Source organism: Trichomycterus rosablanca, chromosome 6, assembly GCF_030014385.1.
Source record: "Trichomycterus rosablanca isolate fTriRos1 chromosome 6, fTriRos1.hap1, whole genome shotgun sequence".
Lineage (NCBI taxonomy): Eukaryota > Metazoa > Chordata > Actinopteri > Siluriformes > Trichomycteridae > Trichomycterus > Trichomycterus rosablanca.
Window position 1 is genome coordinate 33676457 of NC_085993.1, and position 23751 is coordinate 33700207.

The following is a 23751-nucleotide window of genomic DNA, read 5'->3' on the forward strand; positions in this document are numbered from 1 at the left end:
GGCTCGCACAAATGACGTCACTGCCCGGCACTTACGTAGATAAGAACGAAGTCGCGTACTAGCATACTAAATAGTATTTAACGTTGTTAGGTCTCGCACTATTCTTGGTTACTACATAGTATGTTAGTATGAGACACCGCCATAGTGTTCAGCGTCCTCATGTGCGCGTGTCCTGTCAAGGGGAGGAGCGGACTAATAATAATAATAATAATAATACATTTTATTTATATAGCGCTTTTCAAGATACTCAAAGACGCTTTACATAAGACAAATAATCAAAACAAATACGTACATACACCATACAAATCAAATCATAGTACAAAATCAAAATAGTACATCAACATCAAGAATAATTAAGATAAAAACAAAGAGAGCAGCATAAGACAGTTCATTAAAAATTAGCTAAATTATGAGAGAGAACAACAAATATAGAACAATTTCTTAAAATTAGACAGAAACAGGACAGATTTACATGCAATCAGGAAACTGAAAACTTTACAAGTTTTAGGATCTAGGACTTCACATTTCTGTCGTGATCTAAGTATAAAAACTATTAAAAAGAATAGCAAAAATAAAAGCATTTATTTCGTGTTGTTACAAGTTAAATGCCATATTGAATAGATGAGTTTTGAGAAGTGACTTGAATTTGGACAGGTCAGGACAATCTCGTAGGTGTTTGGGGAGAGCATTCCATAAAGATGGAGCAGCTATGGAAAAGGCCCTGTCACCCCAGGTCCGGTGCTTGGTCCTAGAGGGTATGGACAGTAGGTTAGCCTCAGAAGAGCGAAGGCTACGGGAGGGAATGTGCTGATGGAGCAGGTCGGTGAGGTAGGATGGGGCCTGATTATGGAGAGCTTTGTGAGTGAATAGAAGAATTTTGAATTGAATGCGTTGAGCAACGGGAAGCCAATGAAGTTTTTGTAGAACAGGTGTAATATGATCACGGGAGCGAGTATGAGTAAGGAGGCGAGCAGCTGAATTCTGGATATACTGAAGTTTTTTTAGGATTTTGTTAGATGTACCATAAAGGATGCTATTGCAATAATCAATTCTGGATGTAATAAAAGCATGAATCAAGGTTTCGGCGGCAGAAAAGGAGAGTGATGGACGTAGACGTGCTATGTTTTTTAGATGAAAGAAAGCAGTTTTGGTGATGTGATTTACATGGCGGTCAAAAGAGAGGTTGCTATCAAAAATTACACCAAGATTTCGGATGTTAGAAGACGGAGACAAAGTGTCATTATCAATGGTAATTTGAAAATTTTTTGTGGTTTTTGCCAGGGTTGTAGGACCTACGATGATCATATCTGATTTTTCACAGTTTAATTTGAGGAAATTAGCTTTCATCCACAATTTCATTTCAGTGATGCAATTTGTCAGAGTGGAGTGAAGTTCAGTATTAATGGATTTGGAGGAGATGTAAAGCTGAATATCATCAGCATAGCAGTGGAAATGTAAACCATGCCGACGTATGATGTCACCAAGGGGGAGCATATAAAGAATAAACAAAAGGGGACCTAACACTGAGCCTTGGGGAACGCCTTGGGACAGTGGAGCAATGGCAGAACTACAATTGTTGATATTAACAAACTGTTGTCTGTTTACGAGATATGACCTTAACCACAAAAGGGCAGTACCAGTGATGTTGACAGAGGATTCAAGGCGGGACAGAAGAATGGAGTGATTAATGGTGTCAAAAGCTGCAGTAAGATCAAGGAGGACGAGAATATTAATTTGTCCAGAGTCTGAGGAAAGAAGAAGGTCATTTGTGACTTTGAGGAGGGCTGACTCAGTGCTGTGCTGGGGGCGGAAACCAGACTGAAATGATTCAAATAGATTATTGGAATTTAGGTGATCTTTGAGCTGTGAGGCAACAACACGTTCCAGTATTTTCGACAGAAATGGAAGATTGGAAATGGGCCGAAAGTTACTCATAATGTTAGAGTCAAGTCCAGGTTTTTTAAGTATGGGAGTAACAGCAGCCAATTTGAGTGATTGAGGGACTGAGCCAGAACTAAGAGAGGAATTGATTATCTCTGTGATAAGTGATGAGATAACTGGAAAACAACCCTTAACAAGTTTTGATGGAGCAGGATCCAAAACACAAGTGGAGCTTCGCATCCCTGTTAAGATCTCAGATAGGTCCAAATGAGACACAGGTGAGAACTGAGACAGAGGCTGGGTAATAAATTGAGATGAGATAGGCGGAGAAACAGAGATGACAGGGGAAACTGTCAGAAAATTGTGGATATTCTCAACTTTTGTTTGAAAAAATGAGAGGTAAGAGTTACACTTGTCAACTGTAAAGGAATTGGTAGTATTGTCAACTGGTTTGAGAAGTTTATTTATTGTGGAAAAGAGAGTCTTAGGATTTGTTGATCCAGCATGTATGAGTTCGGAATAGTAAGTGGATCGGGCTGCCGTAAGAGCGTCTTTGTAATGTTGAAGATAATCAGAATAAATCTGATAATGTACTGTTAGACCGGTTTTCTTATAAAGTCTTTCAAGCTGGCGTTTACGGGATTTCATTTGGTGAAGCTCAATTGTGTACCATGGTGCAGAATGACTAAATGAAACAAATTTGGTTCTCAAAGGAGCCAGCTCATCAAGACATGAGGCGAGTATGTCATTATAGTAATCGACAAGGTCAGATGAATTACTAGACAGTACAGGACAGACAGACATCTTTTTAACAAGAGAATCTGAGAAAGCAGAGGGAGAGATATATTGAAGATTCCTGAAGGATATTTTACGTTTAGCTCTAGTGATGGGCCTAGTGACCTCAATGTCCATGATGATTGTCAAATGATCAGAGACAGTAAGGTCATGGCTGGACGGCTGATGAACTAGGACACCAGTAGAGCAGACAAGGTCAAGAGTATGACCTTTTTTATGAGTTGGAAAATGTATATGTTGTGTGAAATTAAAACACTGTAACAATTCCAAAAATTCCCTGGCAAATTTACAGTTGTTGTCATCAATATGGATGTTAAAATCACCCATAAGCAGTACAGAGGATGAGAGGGCACTAAGCTGGGTTAAAAAATCTGAAAAGTCAGAGAGAAAGGAAGCGTTTGGCTTTGGCGGACGATAAACTACAGCAGTGACCAGAGGAGTAGGCCCTGACAACTTGAAAGCCAGGTGTTCAAAAGAAAGAGCAGCAGGAAAAGACAAAGTGGTTATTTTAATATCATCCCTATAGACTGCAGCAACACCACCACCTCGCCCTTCCATACGAGGTTCATCAATATACGAGTATCCCATTGGCGTGGTCTGATTTAACGTAAAATAATCCAAGGGTTTATGCCAAGTTTCAGTGAGACAGAAAAAGTCTAGTTCACTGTCAGATATAAATTCACTGAGTACAGTACTTTTTGTGTTGAGTGAACGAACATTAAGCAATGCCATTTTCAAGTGGTATTGTTGTGTAGTTGGCTGTGAGGAACGAGGAAGAGAACGGAGATTTGCTAAGTCCACTCCGCGTTTCCCATCCCACTCCGTGGACAGCGTTGTCATGGAGACTACACCGCTACTGCTGTGCAAGGCAGCAGCGCTCTGATGACGTGTTTGCGGAGCGACAGTGCGCACGGCTGACCAGAAGGATGGAATAGCGTTACCGTTTCGAAGATAAACAAGCTTTCTCCGGGAGCCCCTGTGAATATAACGAGGCCGGCGAAGGAGTCCAAGCTGTTTGATGACTGAAATACACGATGGAGTAGTGCAGTTGTTGAACTTCCTCAGCTGGTCAACGGAATAGTTCAACATCGTGCCGATCCCAGGAAAACTCATCCACCGTTCACCACCGGCCGCAGACGCGATGTACAGTAGAAAGAACAAAAAGTATCAAAAGCACAAATAAAAGTATCAAAAGTAACATAAAAGAAATAGATCCACAAGGTGTGTAAAAAGATGAAAACGAAAAACGATAAAAATACAATAAAATACGGTAAAATACGGTAAAATACTGTTAATACGGTAAAAGACTGATTGCTATTATAAAATATCCGTCCGGTTTAAACTAGAATTCACAGTTTTACAAGTGGAAATTGTTAAAAGTATTTAAAGCAATCTCTCATTTAATATTATATTTATAGTACAATAGGAGGCAAACTTAAAATGACCAGCATTTGAAATGATTACATAGTGGTATTAATTTTTACCATAGTGCTATATCTACATTTATTTAGTTACATAATATCAGGCAACTGTTTGAATTTTTACTTTTTTAAGATTATAGTAGTGTTACTGAATAAACCATGGATGAGATAAACTGTAACCCAAAACGTGGCAGAGCAATAGGGAGTCCTGACCTTCAAGTGTCCCTACTTATTTCCTCATTTTAGCTTTCGTTTATGACCTAAACTGACATTTATTAACTGTCATGAGGACCATAAACAGACTGTTTAAACGTTGATGAAAATCTAGCCAGTGGTGTATCTTCAATATTGATGACTTAAGCTACCAATGCAAACAAGTCAAATTGAGACCTAATTACTAAATTTTACATGCTAGTCTGCTGTTATGTTTCAGAGCATTTCTGTTGCCACTCTGTTTGTTTACAACCTAGTAAAGTGTTCACATGTTATTCCTTTTCCTAAAATTCCCACAGTTTTTTGTTGCAGCCAAGATCAGGTTTAAAATGGTAGTCCTTGCTTTCCAGGCCTCTAAGCGTTCTTTCAAGAGTGTTAAAATATTTGTATTTAGAACTCCTGCAAACCATCTCAAATTTTTACCCTTTAGGTGCCTGGCTTGTCCTATTAAGCATGTTTCTATAATGAGATGATGCGGTTTCAGTATTCTGGCTTTTTAACAGTGGTATGAGCTTCTGTTGCCAATAAAACAGCACAATATCCCTCTTAGTTTTACTAATTTAAACACTTTTTAAAGCAATACTTGGTGTAATTTCTTTTTATTGTGTTTGCTTTTTCTATACTATGTTGATATACATGTTTTGTCCTTATTGCTCATGTCCTTAAATAGTCAATTTAACATTTTGAAAACAGTCACAGAGCAAAGAAGCTTGGAATCATAAGCATCAATTATAGTATTCAGATTTTTTAATGTGCCCTGAAACTTGGGACTGGGTTACAACTGGAACGCAGATTACCACATGTTTTGCAAGTATAAATACAGTAGATGATCAGTTTGTTTGTTTATTAAGATTTTAACATCCTGTTTTACACTCTGGTTACATTCATGACAAAAACAGTAGTCATTACACAAGATTCATCAGTTCACAAGGTTATATCGAACACAGTCATGGACAATTTTGTATCTCCAATTCACCTCACTTGCATGTCTTTGGACTGTGGGAGGAAACCGGAGCACCCAGATAAAACCCATGCAGACACGGGGAGAACATGCAAACTTCACACAAAAAGGACCCAGACCGCCCCACCTGGGGATTGAACCCAGAACCTTCTTGCTGTGAGGCGACAGTGCTACCCACTTAGCCACCGTGCCACCCAGGTGGGCAGTTAAAGCACTTGGGTGTGGTATCCAGTATAAAGGAATATTAAGCAATAACCCTTCACTGCAACACGATACACAGAATATTAGACAAAGGGAGGAATATTAATTATATAGTTGTAATAATGTTGTATTAATCACCATCCTTTTAAATGATTATTAATTGTTGCCATTTAGAGTATTGGATATCCCATACCACTAGACATTACTAAACTCATTAATAAAGCATTGAGTTAAACAGTCCATTAAAATACTAACACATTACACCTTTCCCAGGTGTTATTATTCTGCATTCTCCAGCAAACTTGTAATGCCATCATGGGTCCACATCCTTTACTTTACTGACTTTACTGACATCAGTCAGAAAAGCAGATGTCAGTGTTACAATGGTGCGTTGATATGGCCATGTGGAAAAAAACGATGCTCCTACATTTTTGGCATTTAGCAGATGCTTTTATCCAAAGCGATTTATAGCATACAGTCTAAGCAATTGAGGGTTAAGGGCCTTGCTCAAGGGCCCAGCCGTGGCAACCTGGCAGTGGTGAGGCTCAAACCAGCAACCTTATGATTGCAAGTCTAGTACCTTAACCACTAGGCTACAACTGCCCTGAATAAAAAAAAATTAGAGGCGCACCCTAATCAGTGAAAACTACTAATGTAGCTGTAATTCAGTCAGGCACAAAAGAAAAAACTGAAGTAAATTGCTGTTATGGGGCGGCACGGTGGCTCAGTGGGTAGTACTGGGTAACACTCATGACAATTCATCATGGACTCTTGACCATTAGACGTCATGTAAGTATAGCACTCCTGCGGTTGGGGAATTTTTTTTTAATAATTATAGTTTGTACAAAAATGGTTCAATAGAAAATAAAAAGAAAGCCTTTTCACACACATCTGGCTCTGATTCATTGTATGGATTTATTGTGAAAGAGTTTTACATTGACAGGTGGAACATACTGTATGTTTGGCCCAACAGGGGGAGCTGACAGACCTACAACATGTAAACTAGGTCAACGTAACCTTGAACAGTCCTGTAAGTGTCAAACTATGTGGATTTAGTCTAGTATCTGTAATGGTACATTTGCAACCAAATATCAGGTAATTACAATACATCTCAAAGCTGTAGATGATAAACACCATAAATTATTTATTTTTGTTAAAATAGAAATGTAGCACAATGACTAATTAAGTGTTTACATAGGTCTGAAACTGATAGGCTAATGATGATGGCATATCATGTCATGTATGCACAGATAGGGGACGCTTTCTCCAATGCCCTTTGTCTCGTGTAGCTCCTGATAATGCTTGCCATGTTGTGATGTTGTCAATCCAGCTTATTCTTGGTCTTTCTTGTCTTGTCATAACATTGACTTCAGTGTTGTCATGTGGGTACCTCAATACATGCACAAAGTAAAATAACTTGGGGGACTTAATGTGGTACAGTAGCTCCTTTTCTGTTCTGGTCATTCTGTAAACTTGCTTAGTGTTCATCAGCAGTTTTCTGATGCACTTTATGTCAAAAGACTGGAATGGTTTGGTGAGCTTCACTATTTGGAACACGTGTACTATTTGGAACACGCCTCTTCCGACACGTGTACAGCCCTCCTCTTCTCGCCCTTGCATTCTGCGTCTCTTCCACCAGTTAGGGTCCTTACACAGAATATGAAGATCCCACCCACACATAGTCCGGTCCCCACTCTGCAGATACGGTGGCCAGTTAGTATCTGCTGCAGGCACTGCCAATTGTGCCCGCCAGATGGCACCCAGCCAACCGATGGCAACGGCGAGATAAGAAGTTCAGAATCTCTGCTTTGGTGTGCTAGCGGAATATCCCACTGCGCCACCTGAGTGCCTTGATTTCACATTTAATTTAATTTTCATGTTTTCCCACTGCTAGAGTTTGTTCAGGGTCACAGTGTGTAGGGTTTCCCCCAAATCATTGGGCCCAATGAAGTAACACACCCTGGACAGGACTCATGACAATTCATCATGGGCTCTTGACCATTAGACATAGCCAATCATGTCAGTATATAGCACTCCTGGTGTGGGACAAAACTTTTATTAATTATAGTTGTACAAAAGTGATTCAACAAAAAAGAAGAAAGCTTGTTCACACATGTCTGGCTCTGATTCATTGTGTGGATTTATTGTGAAAGAGTTTTACATTGACAGGTAGAACATACTGTATGTTTGGCCCAACAGGGGGAGCTGACCTACAACATGTAAACTAGGTCAAAGTAAAGTAACCTTGAACAGTCCTGTAAGTGTCAAACTATGTGGATTTAGTCTAGTATCTGTAATGGTAAATTTGCAACCAAATATCAGGTAATTACAATACATCTCAAAGCTGTAGATGATAAACACAATAAAAATCACTTTTATTTTTCAGTTCTCTTTTTCAAATGTTAGCTGTATGTGTTTTTTTCCCTTCTATCATATTTGTATGAATTTTCTTCCAATTTAACATAGTGAATTTGTCTTCCGATGCTGGGGGTTCCCGATTGCAGTTGAGGAGGGTATATTGCTGCTCACACCTCCTCCGACAAAATCCCTTGAACCCTTTTTCACCCATGCATTCTGCACAGGCGCCTCTCTATCTGCCAATCAGGGTCCTTACACAGTGTTTGAAGACCCCACCCACATAGTTCGGACATCCTGCCCTGCAGGCACTGCCAATTATGCCCGCTAGATGGCATCCAGCCGAGTTTTGAACCGAGGAGTTCAGAATCTCGGCGCTGGTGCGCTACTGGAATATCCCGCTGCGCCACCTGGGCGACGCTGTATGCGTTTTAAGATGTCTGGGACACTGCAACATTTTGACTGCCCTCTAGTTCTTAACTTTTCTTAAACTATCTCTATTTTTGTGCAGAGTGCAGAACCAATTTACAAATCATATTGTTAAGAATTAAGAAAAAGAAAATAAAGAGGTGAAGCCTTTTTGTTAGGCTCTGATTGAATTTTATGTCCTTATTGGGAAAGAAATTGGCCAACAAACCTTTTTTTGAAATTTCAATGTAGGTGACTTAAGAGAGGGGGAAAATTAACTAATTAAAACTAATTACTACATGTTATCAGTTACTTCTTATTCAATGAAATAAAAAAGTGGCAGTTTTATTGAGTATTAATGGAATGGGAAAAAAACCCCGGCACTTAAACCAGTTCCCTGTCAACTTTTCTGAAAACAGATTGCCTCATAATCATGAGATGTTTTAGGCAGGGCATGCTTGGGCAAGTCCACTCATACAGATTTTTTTAAATAAAAACTCTAAAAAGATAGCATTAATTTGCAAATCTCTATGATATGTATTGTTTAAAGACAATATGTTAATTGTTTATAATTAACTTTATTTTTATATATTGGCTTATTCCTACTTAGAAATTTGCGCCAGGTTAGTTGGGGAGTGGAGGTGCACAGCAGATCAGCCCCCATAGTCATTTTGTTTTATCAAGGTCTTTATCATTTTAGTCTTTCTGGCAAAGGAAAGTGTGTTTAATCCAAGATATCTCTCTGTCCTGTGCATTATAGATTATTTCATCAGTTTTGATCAGATTGCAGACATGACAATCAGAAAATTTATGAAGCCTTGGTGTTGCCATGGATTGCCAACACTCCATGGATAGCCAGGTAGATTCTCTTTTTTTGCAACGTTACAGCAACTTTTAGGAATAAAGAGATATAAAAAGTGTTTACACATATATAAAAAAAATACAAATTACAATTACAACAATTACAAAAAATAACAGTCTTTAATAGATGTTGCACTAACAGGTATTTCAGAAAGTTCAACAAATGTTGCACAGTTTTAAAAAGGTCTTGCACAGGCTTCAAGTTTGCTTTAAAATGAGTGGAGCTATAAAACACATAGAATTATTGTGATGGTGATTGTCTGTGCGTGGGGCGGTGCTGGTTGTAAAATCTTAGAAGCTGCGATATCTCCCCTTCGAGCAACGCAGGTGGAGAAGCCTGTTGCTGAAAGAGCTGCCCAGTGCTGCCACTGTCTCATACAGTGGGTGAGAGATGTTCTCCATTAAGTTTGGCCATCATCCTTCTTTCCCCTACTGCCTCCACTGAGTCCAGTGCGCAGCCCAGGACAGAACTCGCCTTCCTGATCAGTTTATCCTGTTTCTTCCTGTCCTGTTGTAGTAATGTTGCTACCCCAGCAGAGAACACCACAGAAAATGGCTGGTGCCACCACTGAGTTGTAAAATGAGTTGAACTGAGTTTGAGAAGGGCCCCCTATATTCCAAAAGTCCGGAGCCTCTTCAGCAAATGGAGTTTGCTCTGGCCTTTCTTGTACAGTGCTTGTGTATTGTCAGACCAGTCCAGTGTATTGTTAAGGTGAACACCCAGGGACCTATATGTGTTGACAATCTTAATATTCCGTTCCTGGATGTTTTTGGTTTTAGTGATTGTAGCTTACTCCTGCAAAAGTCCACCACCTGCTCTTTGACCTTGCTGGTGTTGATCTGGAGGTAATTCTGTTGACACCAGTCCACAGAGTTCTGGGTGAGTTCCCTATACTCTCTGTTGTCTCCATCCAGGATGTAGCCAACAACAGCAGAGTCATCATAGAACTTCTGTAGGTGGCTGGTTGCTGTATTGTAGGTGAAGTTCACTGTGTAGAGGGTGAAGAGAAATGGGGTCAGGACTGTCCCTTGTGGAACCCCTGTGCTGCAAAGGATTGTGTCTGAAACGCAGTCCTGAAGCTGCACATGTGGTCTGTTTGTGAGAAAGAACAGGAGATTGTTGTCACATGTAGTACACAGCCAGTACTTGCCAGAAATTCCTGCAGCTCCTTTAGTATTGCTGTAGGCATCTTGGCAGCATCCCAGACTTGTTTTCCTTTTTCAGACCTGTTTTACAGATTTATTTTAAATGCTGAGAATAGCAAGTGGGGAGTGTACAGGACCTACCAGAGTGTGTTTTAAGCCACAGTCACCGCCATCATGGTATACATCACCATAACTGATAACCACATCCCATTATAGTTTCTTCTCCTATACCATACAGCTGTATAGTACACTTGCAGCTTAAATTGTTTTAGGATAATTTAGCATATCCTCCCTATATTTCCCAGGGGCATTCATTATACAATATTATTAATGTTGTTGTTAATATTATTTTATTATTTTCCCTTTTTCACCCAAATTTGTAATTTCCAATTTCCTATTGCGATTTCTCTGCTGCTGCCAAAACTTGCACACGTCCACTCTAACATAACTCTAGTTTCCGACTACTTCTTCTCACCTGCCAGTGTTGTGTTCTCACACAGAGCCTTAACGTGTATGGAGAGCCACACTATGCCTCATGTGATTCCCCCACTGCTAAAGGTAGTCCTAAATCAGCCACAGAGATTTCACAGCTGCAATGTGGTTAAAACTGAAACAGGTCAGTTGCACTGCTGAGAATTAAACTTGAGAATATGAGCTTTCTGCACTGGTGAGATAACGTTATGCACTTTATTGCACTAATTGGTACAACTAGCTGTGAATATGCATTTACATGAGTAATAAAGAACATGTACACAATTAGAAATGATTTCTTCCAATCCCCCTTTAGACACTAATGTAATGTAAGTGTTGATCACAAGAAAGGAGTCAAGGTCTGAATGCATACCTAGGACTTTACTGAGCAGACTGGAGGCACACAGCAAAGACCTACAGTGTATCACAAAAGTGAGTACACCCCTCACATTTCTGCAGATATTTAAGTATATCTTTTCATGGGACAACACTGACAAAATGACACTTTGACACAATGAAAAGTAGTCTGTGTGCAGCTTATATAACAGTGTAAATTTATTCTTCCCTCAAAATAACTCAATATACAGCCATTAATGTCTAAACCACCGGCAACAAAAGTGAGTACACCCCTAAGAGACTACACCCCTAAATGTCCAAATTGAGCACTGCTTGTCATTTTCCCTCCAAAATGTCATGTGATTTGTTAGTGTTACTAGGTCTCAGGTGTGCATAGGGAGCAGGTGTGTTCAATTTAGTAGTACAGCTCTCACACTCTCTCATACTGGTCACTGAAAGTTCCAACATGGCACCTCATGGCAAAGAACTCTCTGAGGATCTTAAAAGATGAATTGTTGCACTACATGAAGATGGCCAAGGCTACAAGAAGATTGCCAACACCCTGAAACTGAGCTGCAGCACAGTGGCCAAGATCATCCAGCGTTTTAAAAGAGCAGGGTCCACTCAGAACAGACCTCGCGTTGGTCGTCCAAAGAAGCTGAGTGCACGTGCTCAGCGTCACATCCAACTGCTGTCTTTGAAAGATAGGCGCAGGAGTGCTGTCAGCATTGCTGCAGAGATTGAAAAGGTGGGGGGTCAGCCTGTCAGTGCTCAGACCATACGCCACACACTACATCAAATTGGTCTGCATGGCTGTCACCCCAGAAGGAAGCCTCTTCTGAAGTCTCTACACAAGAAAGCCCGCAAACAGTTTGCTGAAGACATGTCAACAAAGGACATGGATTACTGGAACCATGTCCTATGGTCTGATGAGACCAAAATTAATTTGTTTGGTTCAGATGGTCTCAAGCATGTGTGGCGGCAATCAGGTGAGGAGTACAAAGATAAGTGTGTCATGCCTACAGTCAAGCATGGTGGTGGGAATGCCATGGTCTGGGGCTGCATGAGTGCAGCAGGTGTTGGGGAGTTACATTTCATTGAGGGACACATGAACTCCAATATGTACTGTGAAATACTGAAGCAGAGCATGATCCCCTCCCTCCGGAAACTGGGTCGCAGGGCAGTGTTCCAGCATGATAATGACCCCAAACACACCTCTAAGACGACCACTGCTTTATTGAAGAGGCTGAGGGTAAAGGTGATGGACTGGCCAAGTGTGTCTCCAGACCTAAACCCAATAGAACATCTTTGGGGCATCCTCAAGCGGAAGGTGGAGGAGCGCAAAGTCTCGAATATCCGCCAGCTCCGTGATGTCGTGGAAAAGCATTCCAGTGCAACCTGTGAAGCTCTGGTAAACTCCATGCCCAGGAGAGTTAAGGCAGTTCTGGGAAATAATGGTGGCCACACAAAATATTGACACTTCAGGAACTTTCACTAAGGGGTGTACTCACTTTTGTTGCCGGTGGTTTAGACATTAATGGCTGTATATTTAGTTATTTTGAGGGAAGAATAAATTTACACTGTTATATAAGCTGCACACAGACTACTTTTCATTGTGTCAAAGTGTCATTTTGTCAGTGTTGTCCCATGAAAAGATATACTTAAATATCTGCAGAAATGTGAGGGGTGTACTCACTTTTGTGATACACTGTATGCTCTTTTCAAACAGGCAAATAAGGCATTTAAACCCAGCACCAAGGTAGCCTAACCCATTCACAAACTAGTGCTAGTCCAACAAAACCCAACACAAAGCACAGATACTGTCAATAACAAAACCCACCACATACATCAGAAAGTCTCTTGTCACATAAGTTGAAAATGTAATGTGTAAATCTAAGAAAAACAAGCACTATGTTTGGTGAAAAACAGGCACTGAACATTACCTAATGACTAATATCATCCATATGGTACAACATGGTGGTAGCATCTTCAAGCTTTGGGATGCTTCTTTATCCGGGGTCAAGGTGACTGGAAAGAATTGATGGTCAAATAAAAGCAGCCAAATACAGGAACGTTGTTGTAAAAAGCTTTTCCAAAGCACATCACATTGGAGTTATAGCTTATCTTTAAACATGATAATACCTAAAGAATAAAGCAACTCTGAGGTGACTTCGAGGCAAGTCTTTGAATGTCCCTGACTGGCCCAGTAAAGCCCAGACTAAAACCCCAATGAACATCTGTGGAGAGACCTAAAGATGGCAATTAAGATGCTCATTCAATCTAAAAAAACATCCAGTCTAAGAAAATGGGATAAACAGCCTAAATCAGCCTAAAGCAATCAAAGCTTGCAGGGACATATGCAAGAACACTTGCAGCTGTAGATGCTGCCAGAGGGGTTTGATTAAAGGGTCCAAATACATTTGTGAACAAGATATTTCAGTTTGTCATTATGTCATTAATGCCATAGTGTTGTTATTTATCATTATGGGTGAATACTTTTAGTGTAAATAAATTCCACTGCACAATAAAGAAAATGCCTTGCCTTGCCTTGCCTTGCCTTACCATAAGACACCTTAATTAAACTTACATTTTTTGTGATCATGTTCTGTGGGGTAATGAGTAAAAAGTGGAACATTTTGAAATACTTGGGTCCTGTTGCATCTGCCATAATGTAAAACAGCATTTACATTAGGAACATCAAACCAATAGTCAAACATTGAGGTGTTAGTTTAATTGTATGGTAATGCTTTGCTGCTTTAGGGTGGCAACTTGCTATAGTTTTTCCCCCCCAATTTTCTCCCCTAATCTAGTCGTATCCAATTACCCTGATTGCGTTACGCTTCACCTCTATTGATACAACCTTCCACCGCTGACTGAGGAGCTTTGCAACTGACACTCGCCCCCTCCGAGACGTGCACAGTACCAACTGCCTTTTTTTACCTGCACAAGGCGAGTTCATATGTGGATCAGCCTTGTGCATGGAGAGCCACACCCTGATCAGCATTATTCCTCAAGTCTGCACAGGCACCATCAATCAGCCAGCAGAGGTCGTAATTGCACCAGTTATGAGGAACCCTGGTCCGGCTCATCCCACCCTGAACAACAGCCAATCGTTGTTCATGTGGCCACCCAGCCCAGACTGATGGCAGAGCTGAGATTCGATACGATGTATTTGAAATCCCAGCTCTGGTGGGACAACTTGCTATAGTTGATAGAAGGTTTTGTAGTGGCTAGTTAAATACTGGCTTGAACCCCATTTAGATGCTGTGGTAGGACTGATCTCTTGTTATCAGAAGTGTTTGGTGCAGTTGTTGCTGCTAAAGGTGGTACAACCAGTTTCAACAGTTAAGTTTATATAGAAATGTATCAGTTTCATAACTTTTTTCATTTAATCAATTAAAATGTGTTTAGTTATTAGTGTACAATATCAAATTTTTCATGAGTGTCTGAAAACATTTGGTGTGACACCTGTGTAAAAAAGGATATCAAAAACGGGGCAAATACTGTATGCTTTGATGTTACTGTAGACCACTGACTTCTTTTAGTGACATTTCTGTTTATATTAAATATTAAAAACGGCTTTCGTTTTCACAACAGACCAACCAATGCCAGTTTAAGAAGCCACATATGTGAAATATATGCTGTCAAAGGGCAGAGGTTTCCACTGTTTTATCCCCAGCACTCTTTTTGTGCAAATTCAAACCACTGAGCAAAAAAGTGTTACATGGTGCAACAACTACCTGTTCCAGGAAAGCAGCCCTGTCAAACCTTCTAGACAGTGTTTGCTAGTAAATTGATGTAGACACTTGGGTTATTTCCTTTGTATATTAAACTTTATTTATCATCAAAATAGAAATCAGAAATCAAAATAAACAGCCCAAGCCTCCAAAGAAAATTAGAAATAAATCATGTATAAACTATACAGTTCATGCTCAAGTGTGAACATTTTTATAAATGATAATATAATACAGTCATGTCTGGCTATTTGTTAACACAGTGTCATACCAAAAACTTAAAAAAAAAAACTACTTATAAACTATTTTAAAAAATCAGTGGTATAAATGTTATTTTAACAAGCAAGGCAGAAACTTGATTAGATTCTGCTAGATATAGTGTCTGCATAATACAGATACTGTGACATTGACATTAACCATCAGCCATCATAAATGGGTTTAAGGGGAAAATAATACTCTGTTGTTACACACTTTTTTTTTTTTTTTTTTTTTTTTTTTTTTTTTTTTTACAATTAGCCAGCTATGCTTGTTCTCTTTTAATTGCCATCAATGTATTTAAATAATCAACACATACTTTATGCTGTATTGAAATTATGTCCAAGTTTGTATGGTCCATTCATAAAGAGATGTGCCGTGTCTGTTTAAAAAAAAAATTCATACACGACTCCAAACCAACAGCTTAGAAATTAATCAATTATTTTTTTATTTTAAAAGCAACTTAGCAGAACAAAAACTCTTGTAATTTTAAAACACTTTTTAAACATTTTAAAAATATATACAAATTTTATCTGATCTAATTCTGCTACATGTTAATATTAAACAATACATTTATATATGGCAGCTTTAAACAATGCATAAAGACACAACAAAGATGATAAAATATATAATGTAAGCCAGAGTAAAGGACAATTCATTTGAATCTTAGGGGGAGAATGAAGTGGTGTCTGTGTCTGTGAGTCCGGCTGAAGACTTTCTTTTTCCAGAGTATAAGATTGGGCTGTGGCTTCTACAACCCAAAGCAGTCATTAGTTTTAGCAGATCATTGCGAAATTTTACCCCAATAAAGGCATACAGGAAGGGGTTCACGCAACAGCGCAGAAAGGCAATGCCTTGGGTGACATCCATGGCAAAAAGTAGGCTATTGTCAAAATCACACCTGGTGGTGTTATTTGTGCTTAGTCCCATCACCACATTGTATGGCAGTTGGCTGATCACAAACACAGCCACCACTGCGAAGATAACCTTTAGAGCTTTGTTCCTCTCAAAGTTCCTCGCCTGCATGAGAGTCCTGATGATGCCGCTGTAACAGAACATCATGACAAGCGCTGGCATCACAAAACCAAGCACCATTTGGCTTATCAACAGGGAGACGCGCAGATAATCGTTCTCATTACTGTAAGCCACACAGGTGCTGTTGGAATTGACATTCGAGTAGATGATCTCAGGCAGGGAAAACAACACAGCCAAGCCCCAAGTAACCAGGGAAGACACACGTCCATAATAGGCAGCGTTATTGCGGCAGCGGTGGGCGGATACAGCTTTGGTGATAGAAAAGTACCTGTCCACGCTGATGCAGGTGAGCAGGAACATACCACTGAAGAAGGTTATCTTGTAGATGCCATACATGGCTTTACACAACAGCTCCCCTAGAGGCCATTTGGTCATTATGCTTGTGGCCCAGAAGGGCAGAGAGAGCGCAAAGAGCAGGTCGGCTACAGCCAGGTTCAGCAGAAAGATATCGGTCATTGTCTTAATCCGGTTGAAATGGATATAGGTGAGGATGACTAGGAAGTTTCCCATGAGAGCCAGGAGGCAGATGAGGCTGTAGATTGTAGGAATAAACCTTGCGCGAAAGCTTCGGTTGAGGTCTTTCCCACATACCGTCTCAAATTGAGTATAATCAGGTTCAGTGGAGTAATAGTCAGTTGCTTCAAAATCTTCTGTCACATTGGGCAAACTTGTCTGAAAAACAGAAAATAAAAGATTTACTTGAATGTTTTACCTTTTATTCTTAATTCTATATTGTTTGTATAATTAAAAAAATTTGTGCGTTTTCTGTGTACTGGTTAGTCATATCTATACACCAATCAGATGCAGAGACATTTTACTTTTGCAAGACTGCAAAGTAGTATACACTGATCAGCCATAACATTAAAACCACCTCCTTGTTTCTACAAACACTGTCCATTTTATCGGCTTCACTTACCATATAGAAACACTTTGTAGTTCTACAATTACTGACTGTACATCTGTTGATCTGCATGCTTTGTTAGCACCCTTTCATGCTGTTCTTCAATGGTCAGGACCCCCACAGGACCACTACAGAGCAGGTATTATTTAGGTGGTGGATGATTCTCAGCACTGCAGTGACACTGACATGGTGGTGGTGTGTTAGTGTGTGTTGTGCTGGTATGAGTGGATCAGACACAGCAATGCTGATGGAGTTTTTAATCACCTCACTGTCTCTGCTGGACTGAGAAAGTCCACCAACCAAAAATATCCAGCCAACAGCTCCCCGTGGGGCAGCGTCCTGTGACCACTGATGAAGATCTACAAGATGACCAACTCAATTAGCAGCAATAGATGAGCGATCGTCTCTGACTTTACATCTACAAGGTGGACCAACTAGGTAGGAGTGTCTAATAGAGTGGACAGTGAGTGGACACGGTATTTAAAAACTCCAGCAGCACTGTCCTGTGTGATCCACTCATACCAGCACAACACACACTAACACACCACCACCATGTCATTGTCACTGCAGTGCTGAGAATGATCCACCACCTAAATAATACCTACTCTGTGGTGGTCCTGTGGGGGTCCTGACCATTGAAGAACAGGGTAAAAGCAGACTAAAAAGGTATGTAGAGAAATAGATGGACTAGAGTCAGTAATTGTAAAACTACAAAGTGCTTCTATATGGTAAGTGGAGCTGATAAAATGGACAGTGTGTGTAGAAACCAGGAGGTGGTTTTAATGTTATGGCTGATCGGTGTATAATGTAAGTAATATAGTATATAACAAAAGTATATAAGTATACAAGTATATAAACAAACAAGCTGCTCAATCAGTTTACATGTACATAAATACAACATGCTTGCAAAGTGCAGATGAATATGTCTGTATTTTCACATTTTATTTGATTTTTGTTAATAATTTAATTTACAGGTTTAAGGGGGTGTTGATTGAGGTGAGGAGCTGGGGTAAGGTCATCATGAAAAAGTTAAAATGAGTTTGTTAAATTAACTAATAGTGAATTCGTGAAAATAAATTAACTTATTTATTTTTTTTATTTACTGATTAATTGAAAATATTGAGGAAAATAAAACATAAATGCGGCATAAGTGTTGCATATGCCACCTTTTATGTTTCATTGTTTAAGTTAAATGCAGCAAATGATAGTAATTGCACATTAAAATATGCACAAGTTTTGTTTCCAGTAGATTAATTCACTAAAAAAACAAACAAAACATTTTGACCAACCCTAACCCTAACCCAAGACGTAATTTGCAAACATTAGATTTTTTAAAGATCCCTATAATTTACTGCCTGCTGTTCTTAATGAAACGTCTGGAAAGGGCTTAGAATTTATTTCATATACTGTATGAATAAAAGGTTTTAAGGTTTGTTTAAGGAGTTTTAGTTAAAAGATCCTATATGTAAAAACTATGTATCACAGTAATGTGTTGAAAGAAGAAAGGATAATTAGGCTGTTATAGTAAGATGTGCCTTGTATCCGCATGACATTTGGCAAGATTAAAAGCTGCAGAGTTAATATTGTTAATAACATTACCTGACAGTGACAGGACCACAGCAGCAGAGCAGGACCAAACACTAGCAATAAAAGAAACTGTAAGTTAGAAAACTGAACTGAACTCTTGGAGAATGAATTAATAATCAGTCAAGCTCATAAAACAAAGTTCACACTGTATTACATGTTTACTTGTATTTTATTTGTATTTATGCATATATCAATGCTTTAAATAACCCAGCTTAGTGGATTATTTACTTTAGCTTAAAAGGGTTTGCACTCACCTGTGAATGAATTCATTGTTGTTGAATGAGCGTGAGTTTTACACTTGCTGCACAACTGGTGACAACATGATGGGTAACTTGTTTTGTCTCACACACACACACACACACACACACACACACACACACACACACACACACACACACACACATGAAACCACATCTTCTGTTTCTAAAGCCACGAGTTGAGGAGAGGGTTTTTACCTCACTGAATTCTGTTTCGAGAAAAACAAATGTACATAGAACAAAAATTATGTACAGAGTTTAAAGTGGTTTTTAACAGCACTTGCTTTTGCTCTTGATGGTACAACTTGTCATGCATTCATTTCTGACTTACCTCTGAATTATCAGTTATCTTATAAACCTCAGTTCTACAAAGTACGTCCAGTTGGTCAAATGCAAATGAAGACACAAAAGAATGACTTGTTAATCCACTTTAACTAGTACTAGAAAAAGTACAAAGTAGGATGGGTTAAGCTCAGCAACCAAGTAGTTTAAGATCTACAATTTCTATTAAGTGATTTCGAGGGATTTTTTCTACCACAATTTAACCACACATCAAATTTAGTGGTAATTGTGTTACTATTAAATGTTCTTGACTGGAATCGGAAATCATTATAAGAGATAATATAATGATAAAATAGCAGAATTAATAATAATAATATTGTTGTAATCAAAATGCTTCACAAAATGTATAAATTACAATATTAAATTAAAGCAAAGAAAGATTACCAGAAGCTTTAAGAGTAGTACACTGGTAGTTCTTTTTTTTTTTTTTTTTCTTCATTTTTCCCAATTTTCCTCCCAATCTAGCCGTATATAATTACCCAATTGCATCACCCTTCCTCTCTACTGATGCTGATCCCCACTTCTGGTTGAGGAGAGCGAGACTGTCACACGCCCACTCTGACACGTGTGCAGTAGCCGACTGCATCTTTTCATCTGCACGAGGCAAGTTTATATGAATGAATCAGCTTTGTGCACGGAGAGCCACACCCTGTCCACATTATCCCTCGACTCTGTGCAGGCACCATCAACCAGCCAGCAGAGGTCGTAATTGCATCAGTTATGAGGTCCCTATCCAGCTTCCTGCCCTGTATGAACAACAGCCAGTCGTTGTTCATATAGCCGTCCAGCCCAGCCGGATGGCAGAGCTGAGTTTTCGAACCGACGAGTTCGAAATGTCAGCTCTGGTGCGCTAGCGTGTTTTACCGCTGCACCACCTGAGTGGCCCACTGGTAGTTCTTTTGACATTTATAGCCTGTTCTTCCACCGTATGTAAAACCTTAGATTTTGGGCTAATTTCAGCTTTGAGCTGGATATTTCTGCTGAACCTGGCAACCCTGATCACTAAACCATTACACTTTTTCACACATGCTAAAGTAATCTTGTTTGTAGCTAGCTGCTCTTAGCAATAAAGTTTGTTTTTTTGTTTATTAGGATTCCAATGTCATGTTCCGCACCTTGGTTACATTCATGACAGAAACGGTAGTTACTCATTACACAAGATTCATCAGTTCACAAGGTTATATCAAACACAGTCATGGACAATTTAGTATCTCCAGTTCACCTTACTTGCATGTCTTTGGAGTGGGGGAGGAAACCGGAGCACCCGGAGTAAACCCACGCGGACACAGGTAGAACTGCAAACTACACACAAAAAGGACCCGGACTGCCCCACCTGGGGATCGAACCCAGGACCTTCTAGCTGTGAGGCGACAGTGCTACCCACTGAGCCACCGTGCTGCCCAGCAATCCAGTAAAACTTCTATAGTCTTCTATAGTTTCACAGTTCAGGTTGCATGTTTTGCAAGCTGCGTGTTTGTTTTTAGTTGCCAGCTCACTTGGTGACCACTGGTTTAGTGATTCACCAGCTAGCTATCCAGATAGATATAGCTGGAGTCACTGGAGTTTGCTTTTTGGGTGCATAGAATTATTTTACAGAATGCTCACATGATTTGTTTTATTTAGTTAGCTAGGTAAAACTTCCAGCATGGATAGGTGGCTCCAAAAATGGTGCTATAATTGTATTCCTTTTGCCCCTTCTCAAAATTGAACTCTCCCTTGTTTACATGCATGTATTTAAGAAAGGCAGCATTTTTGTTATTGCCCACCCCAATAATTCAAATGTCTCTGTCCTCTCATCTTAGACTGAAACACTGTGAAAATAAGTGCTGTAATCAGAAGTGTCCACATTTTGCCTGGTCAACTGTGGTCATAAGTAATCCATTTACAATACATTGATTTAAATGTCACTGTCACTGATCTGTAAAGCTTAAAAATCACTCCAAATGATCAAAGCTTTCTCGTTTTCTCAAAAAACAACACACATCAAAAACGACCAATGTCTGTAAATTAAATGTGCAACAACTCTAACAAAGTAGCACAAAGCAGGTAACACCCATTGGGTGCTCTGACAAACAACAGTTTAATCTTTAATCTTTCAAACACTCATACACCCACCCCAACTCCCCCTCCCCAGACCTATGTACACAGGTACACAGTTGATTGCGTGCATGCATCTGTGGTTCATGTGTGGGCAGCATTTTCAAAGTGCTTTACTACAGGTTTGAATAAGGTCAAGATTAAGCATGCCATGACTTATTCCTGGGTATAGTCTTATTTAAAAAAGTACTAAGGCACTGGTTTGACAATGGAAACAAATGTTAACTGAAGCTCTCTTATTATGATCACATTATGCAAAGAATCAATTTGGGAAAGACGGTCATGTTAGGAAGAGTGGATGGTAAAGGGACCGATACAACCAGATGGATCGATCCAATTAGAGGAATAAGAAACGAGCCATTAAAAAGTCTGACAACCAATCAGAAAACAGGATGTTGTTTTTTTGCTGGAAAAACACTATCCATATTATTACCATACGTCACTTAAAATGCTACTTTAAAATGCTATCCTGCACAGGTACCTCTGGGATCTGGGATCTAGGATGCTTATATTTGTACAAAAGTTCTTTGGACTTTCCCATTGTAATGTTTGGGGCTTATTCCAATGTGTGAAGACACACTAGCTGTGTTACACAAGACACAAAGAAGTCACGAGCTGTAGTCATTCATAATCATCAACAAGGAATTAAAAGGCCATTCCACAAAGGTTAATTACATTATAGAACTTTCTACAATATGCACTATTTTTACACCTATTAATAATCCTAGCTAATGTGTGTGTGTTTTTTTTTTTTGCATTTTCCCCCAATTTTCCTCCCAATCTAGTCATATCCAATTACCTAATTGCATTACACTTCCTCTCTAATGATTTGGATCTCCACCCTGGTTTAGGAGAGCTGAGACTAACACACGCCCCCTCCGACATGTGTGCAGTAGCCGACTGCATCTTTTCACCTGCACGAGTTGAGTTCATATGTGGATCAGCTTTGTGTACGGAGAGCCACACCCTGATCAACACATTATCCTATAACTCTGTGCAGGCACCATCAATCAGTGGTCACAATTGCATCAGTTATGAGGTCCCGTCCGGCACTCTGCCCTTGAACAACAGCCAATCGGATGGAGTTTGAAATGTCAGCTCTGGTGTGCTAGTGTGTTTCACCACTGCTCCACCTGAGTGCCCCATGTATGTGTATTTTGTCAAATTACTAGAAATCCCATAATAAATTCCTTTAAAAAAACATTGTGTTCCAATCATTCCGACACAAAATAAATCATCATATTCTCAAGACTGCCTTGACATAGATGTTTTTAAAAGTGTATGCGAACTTTTGTTGTTGACTGTAAATTGTAGTAAATCAAAAACAAAAAAAATAAAATAAAAATAGCTCTAAATATACTACACTTAAAATGACTGCTGCATAATCAAGGCCTTCCTCTTATGTTTTTTTTACTACAAACCCAAAATTCACAAAAAAATGCAGCATTTTCCCTTTTATCTTGTACAGCTTAAAGTTAAAATCATTTCTTAAAAGTGGGTATGAGTGATATGATGGCAACACTGAAAGATTAAACTATACCAGCAACAAAAACAATACTGTATATGTTTCTCATTTTCTAGCTCCAGCGTGCCCCCATTTCCCAACCTCAGATTTAGGTGTGCACAGAAAGTTACACACTTGGTTGCATTTGTGCAGTTGTGGTCGTTGTAAAAACTGTAGCACTGCTAGGAAATTAGCTGTGACAGGAAGAGGTGCTGCGACCACAATCCAGGTGAGTCACGTGACGACCAAACAGCTATTTCTTTTTAAGTGCAAATCTTCTCGTGTGGACGTGCATGCAAATATTTGTCCAAATTAATCTTACAAGCTAAAATTTCCAAAAGTTAACACACCATGTGAACTGCTTACACAAATCATTGAATTGTGCCTCTTTTTTGTGCAATGTACCCACCTTCTATACCCATGCTGGCCGGCAGGTTACTGTAAAACAGGTTACAGTAAAACACTTCAAAGCATTTCCGCAGGCTAAGCCTATAAGCTGAGCAGCTTTCCCAGCCAGAAGCTTAGTCTTTTTCCCCCTGCCTAAAGCATACCTCCGTCCAGTTAGAAATGCTTGTCCCTGTCCACCTCCCATCCCCGATTTGGTGCCCAGTGTAATGGCAACATGGATGGTCACGGTACCTGTGTAATAATAAATAATAATATTAACATAATAATAATAGTAATAATTATTACTGTTAGAAATTTGCCATACAGGAGTCAGGAGATCGGGTCTTCAGGAATAGAGTAGATTATTAACACATACAGATGTGTGGGCGCAGCTTGGAAGACCAACAGACTCTAACTAGACATATTTGTGGGGACACTTTATCTACACTAGAAACGAGGGGAGATATTAAGAAAAACATGAGGAGATTAAGGCAAAAATCAAGTGGGAATAGAATATGAATATGGGACTACAAAGGTCTAGTGAACAAAGATTGGGGAAGTGTGATAAAAGGGCGTTGGTTTTATAGCAGCTACGGTGAAGGC

At 39.5% G+C, this 23751-nt stretch overlaps 1 protein-coding gene across 1 annotated transcript; it reads right to left on the reverse strand.

The window, feature by feature from the left end:
* Positions 1 to 15627: 15627 nt before the first annotated feature.
* ccr7 (chemokine (C-C motif) receptor 7) lies at positions 15628 to 18831 on the reverse strand. The gene is made up of 3 exons (XM_062996875.1): positions 18816 to 18831; positions 18574 to 18614; positions 15628 to 16745 (listed from the first exon to the last, which is right to left on the reverse strand). Exons 1-3 carry the CDS (start codon positions 18829 to 18831, stop codon positions 15705 to 15707), a joined length of 1098 nt encoding a protein of 365 aa, XP_062852945.1. The 3' UTR covers positions 15628 to 15704.
* Between the last annotated feature and the right edge of the window lie 4920 nt (positions 18832 to 23751).

Bases quoted from the DNA above. Each gene is read 5' to 3' on its own strand.
- ccr7 (XM_062996875.1), bottom strand. The intron at 16,746-18,573 runs GTAATGTTATTA...TCTGTTTTTCAG, and splicing joins TGTGGTCCTGTCACTGTCAG to ACAAGTTTGCCCAATGTGAC.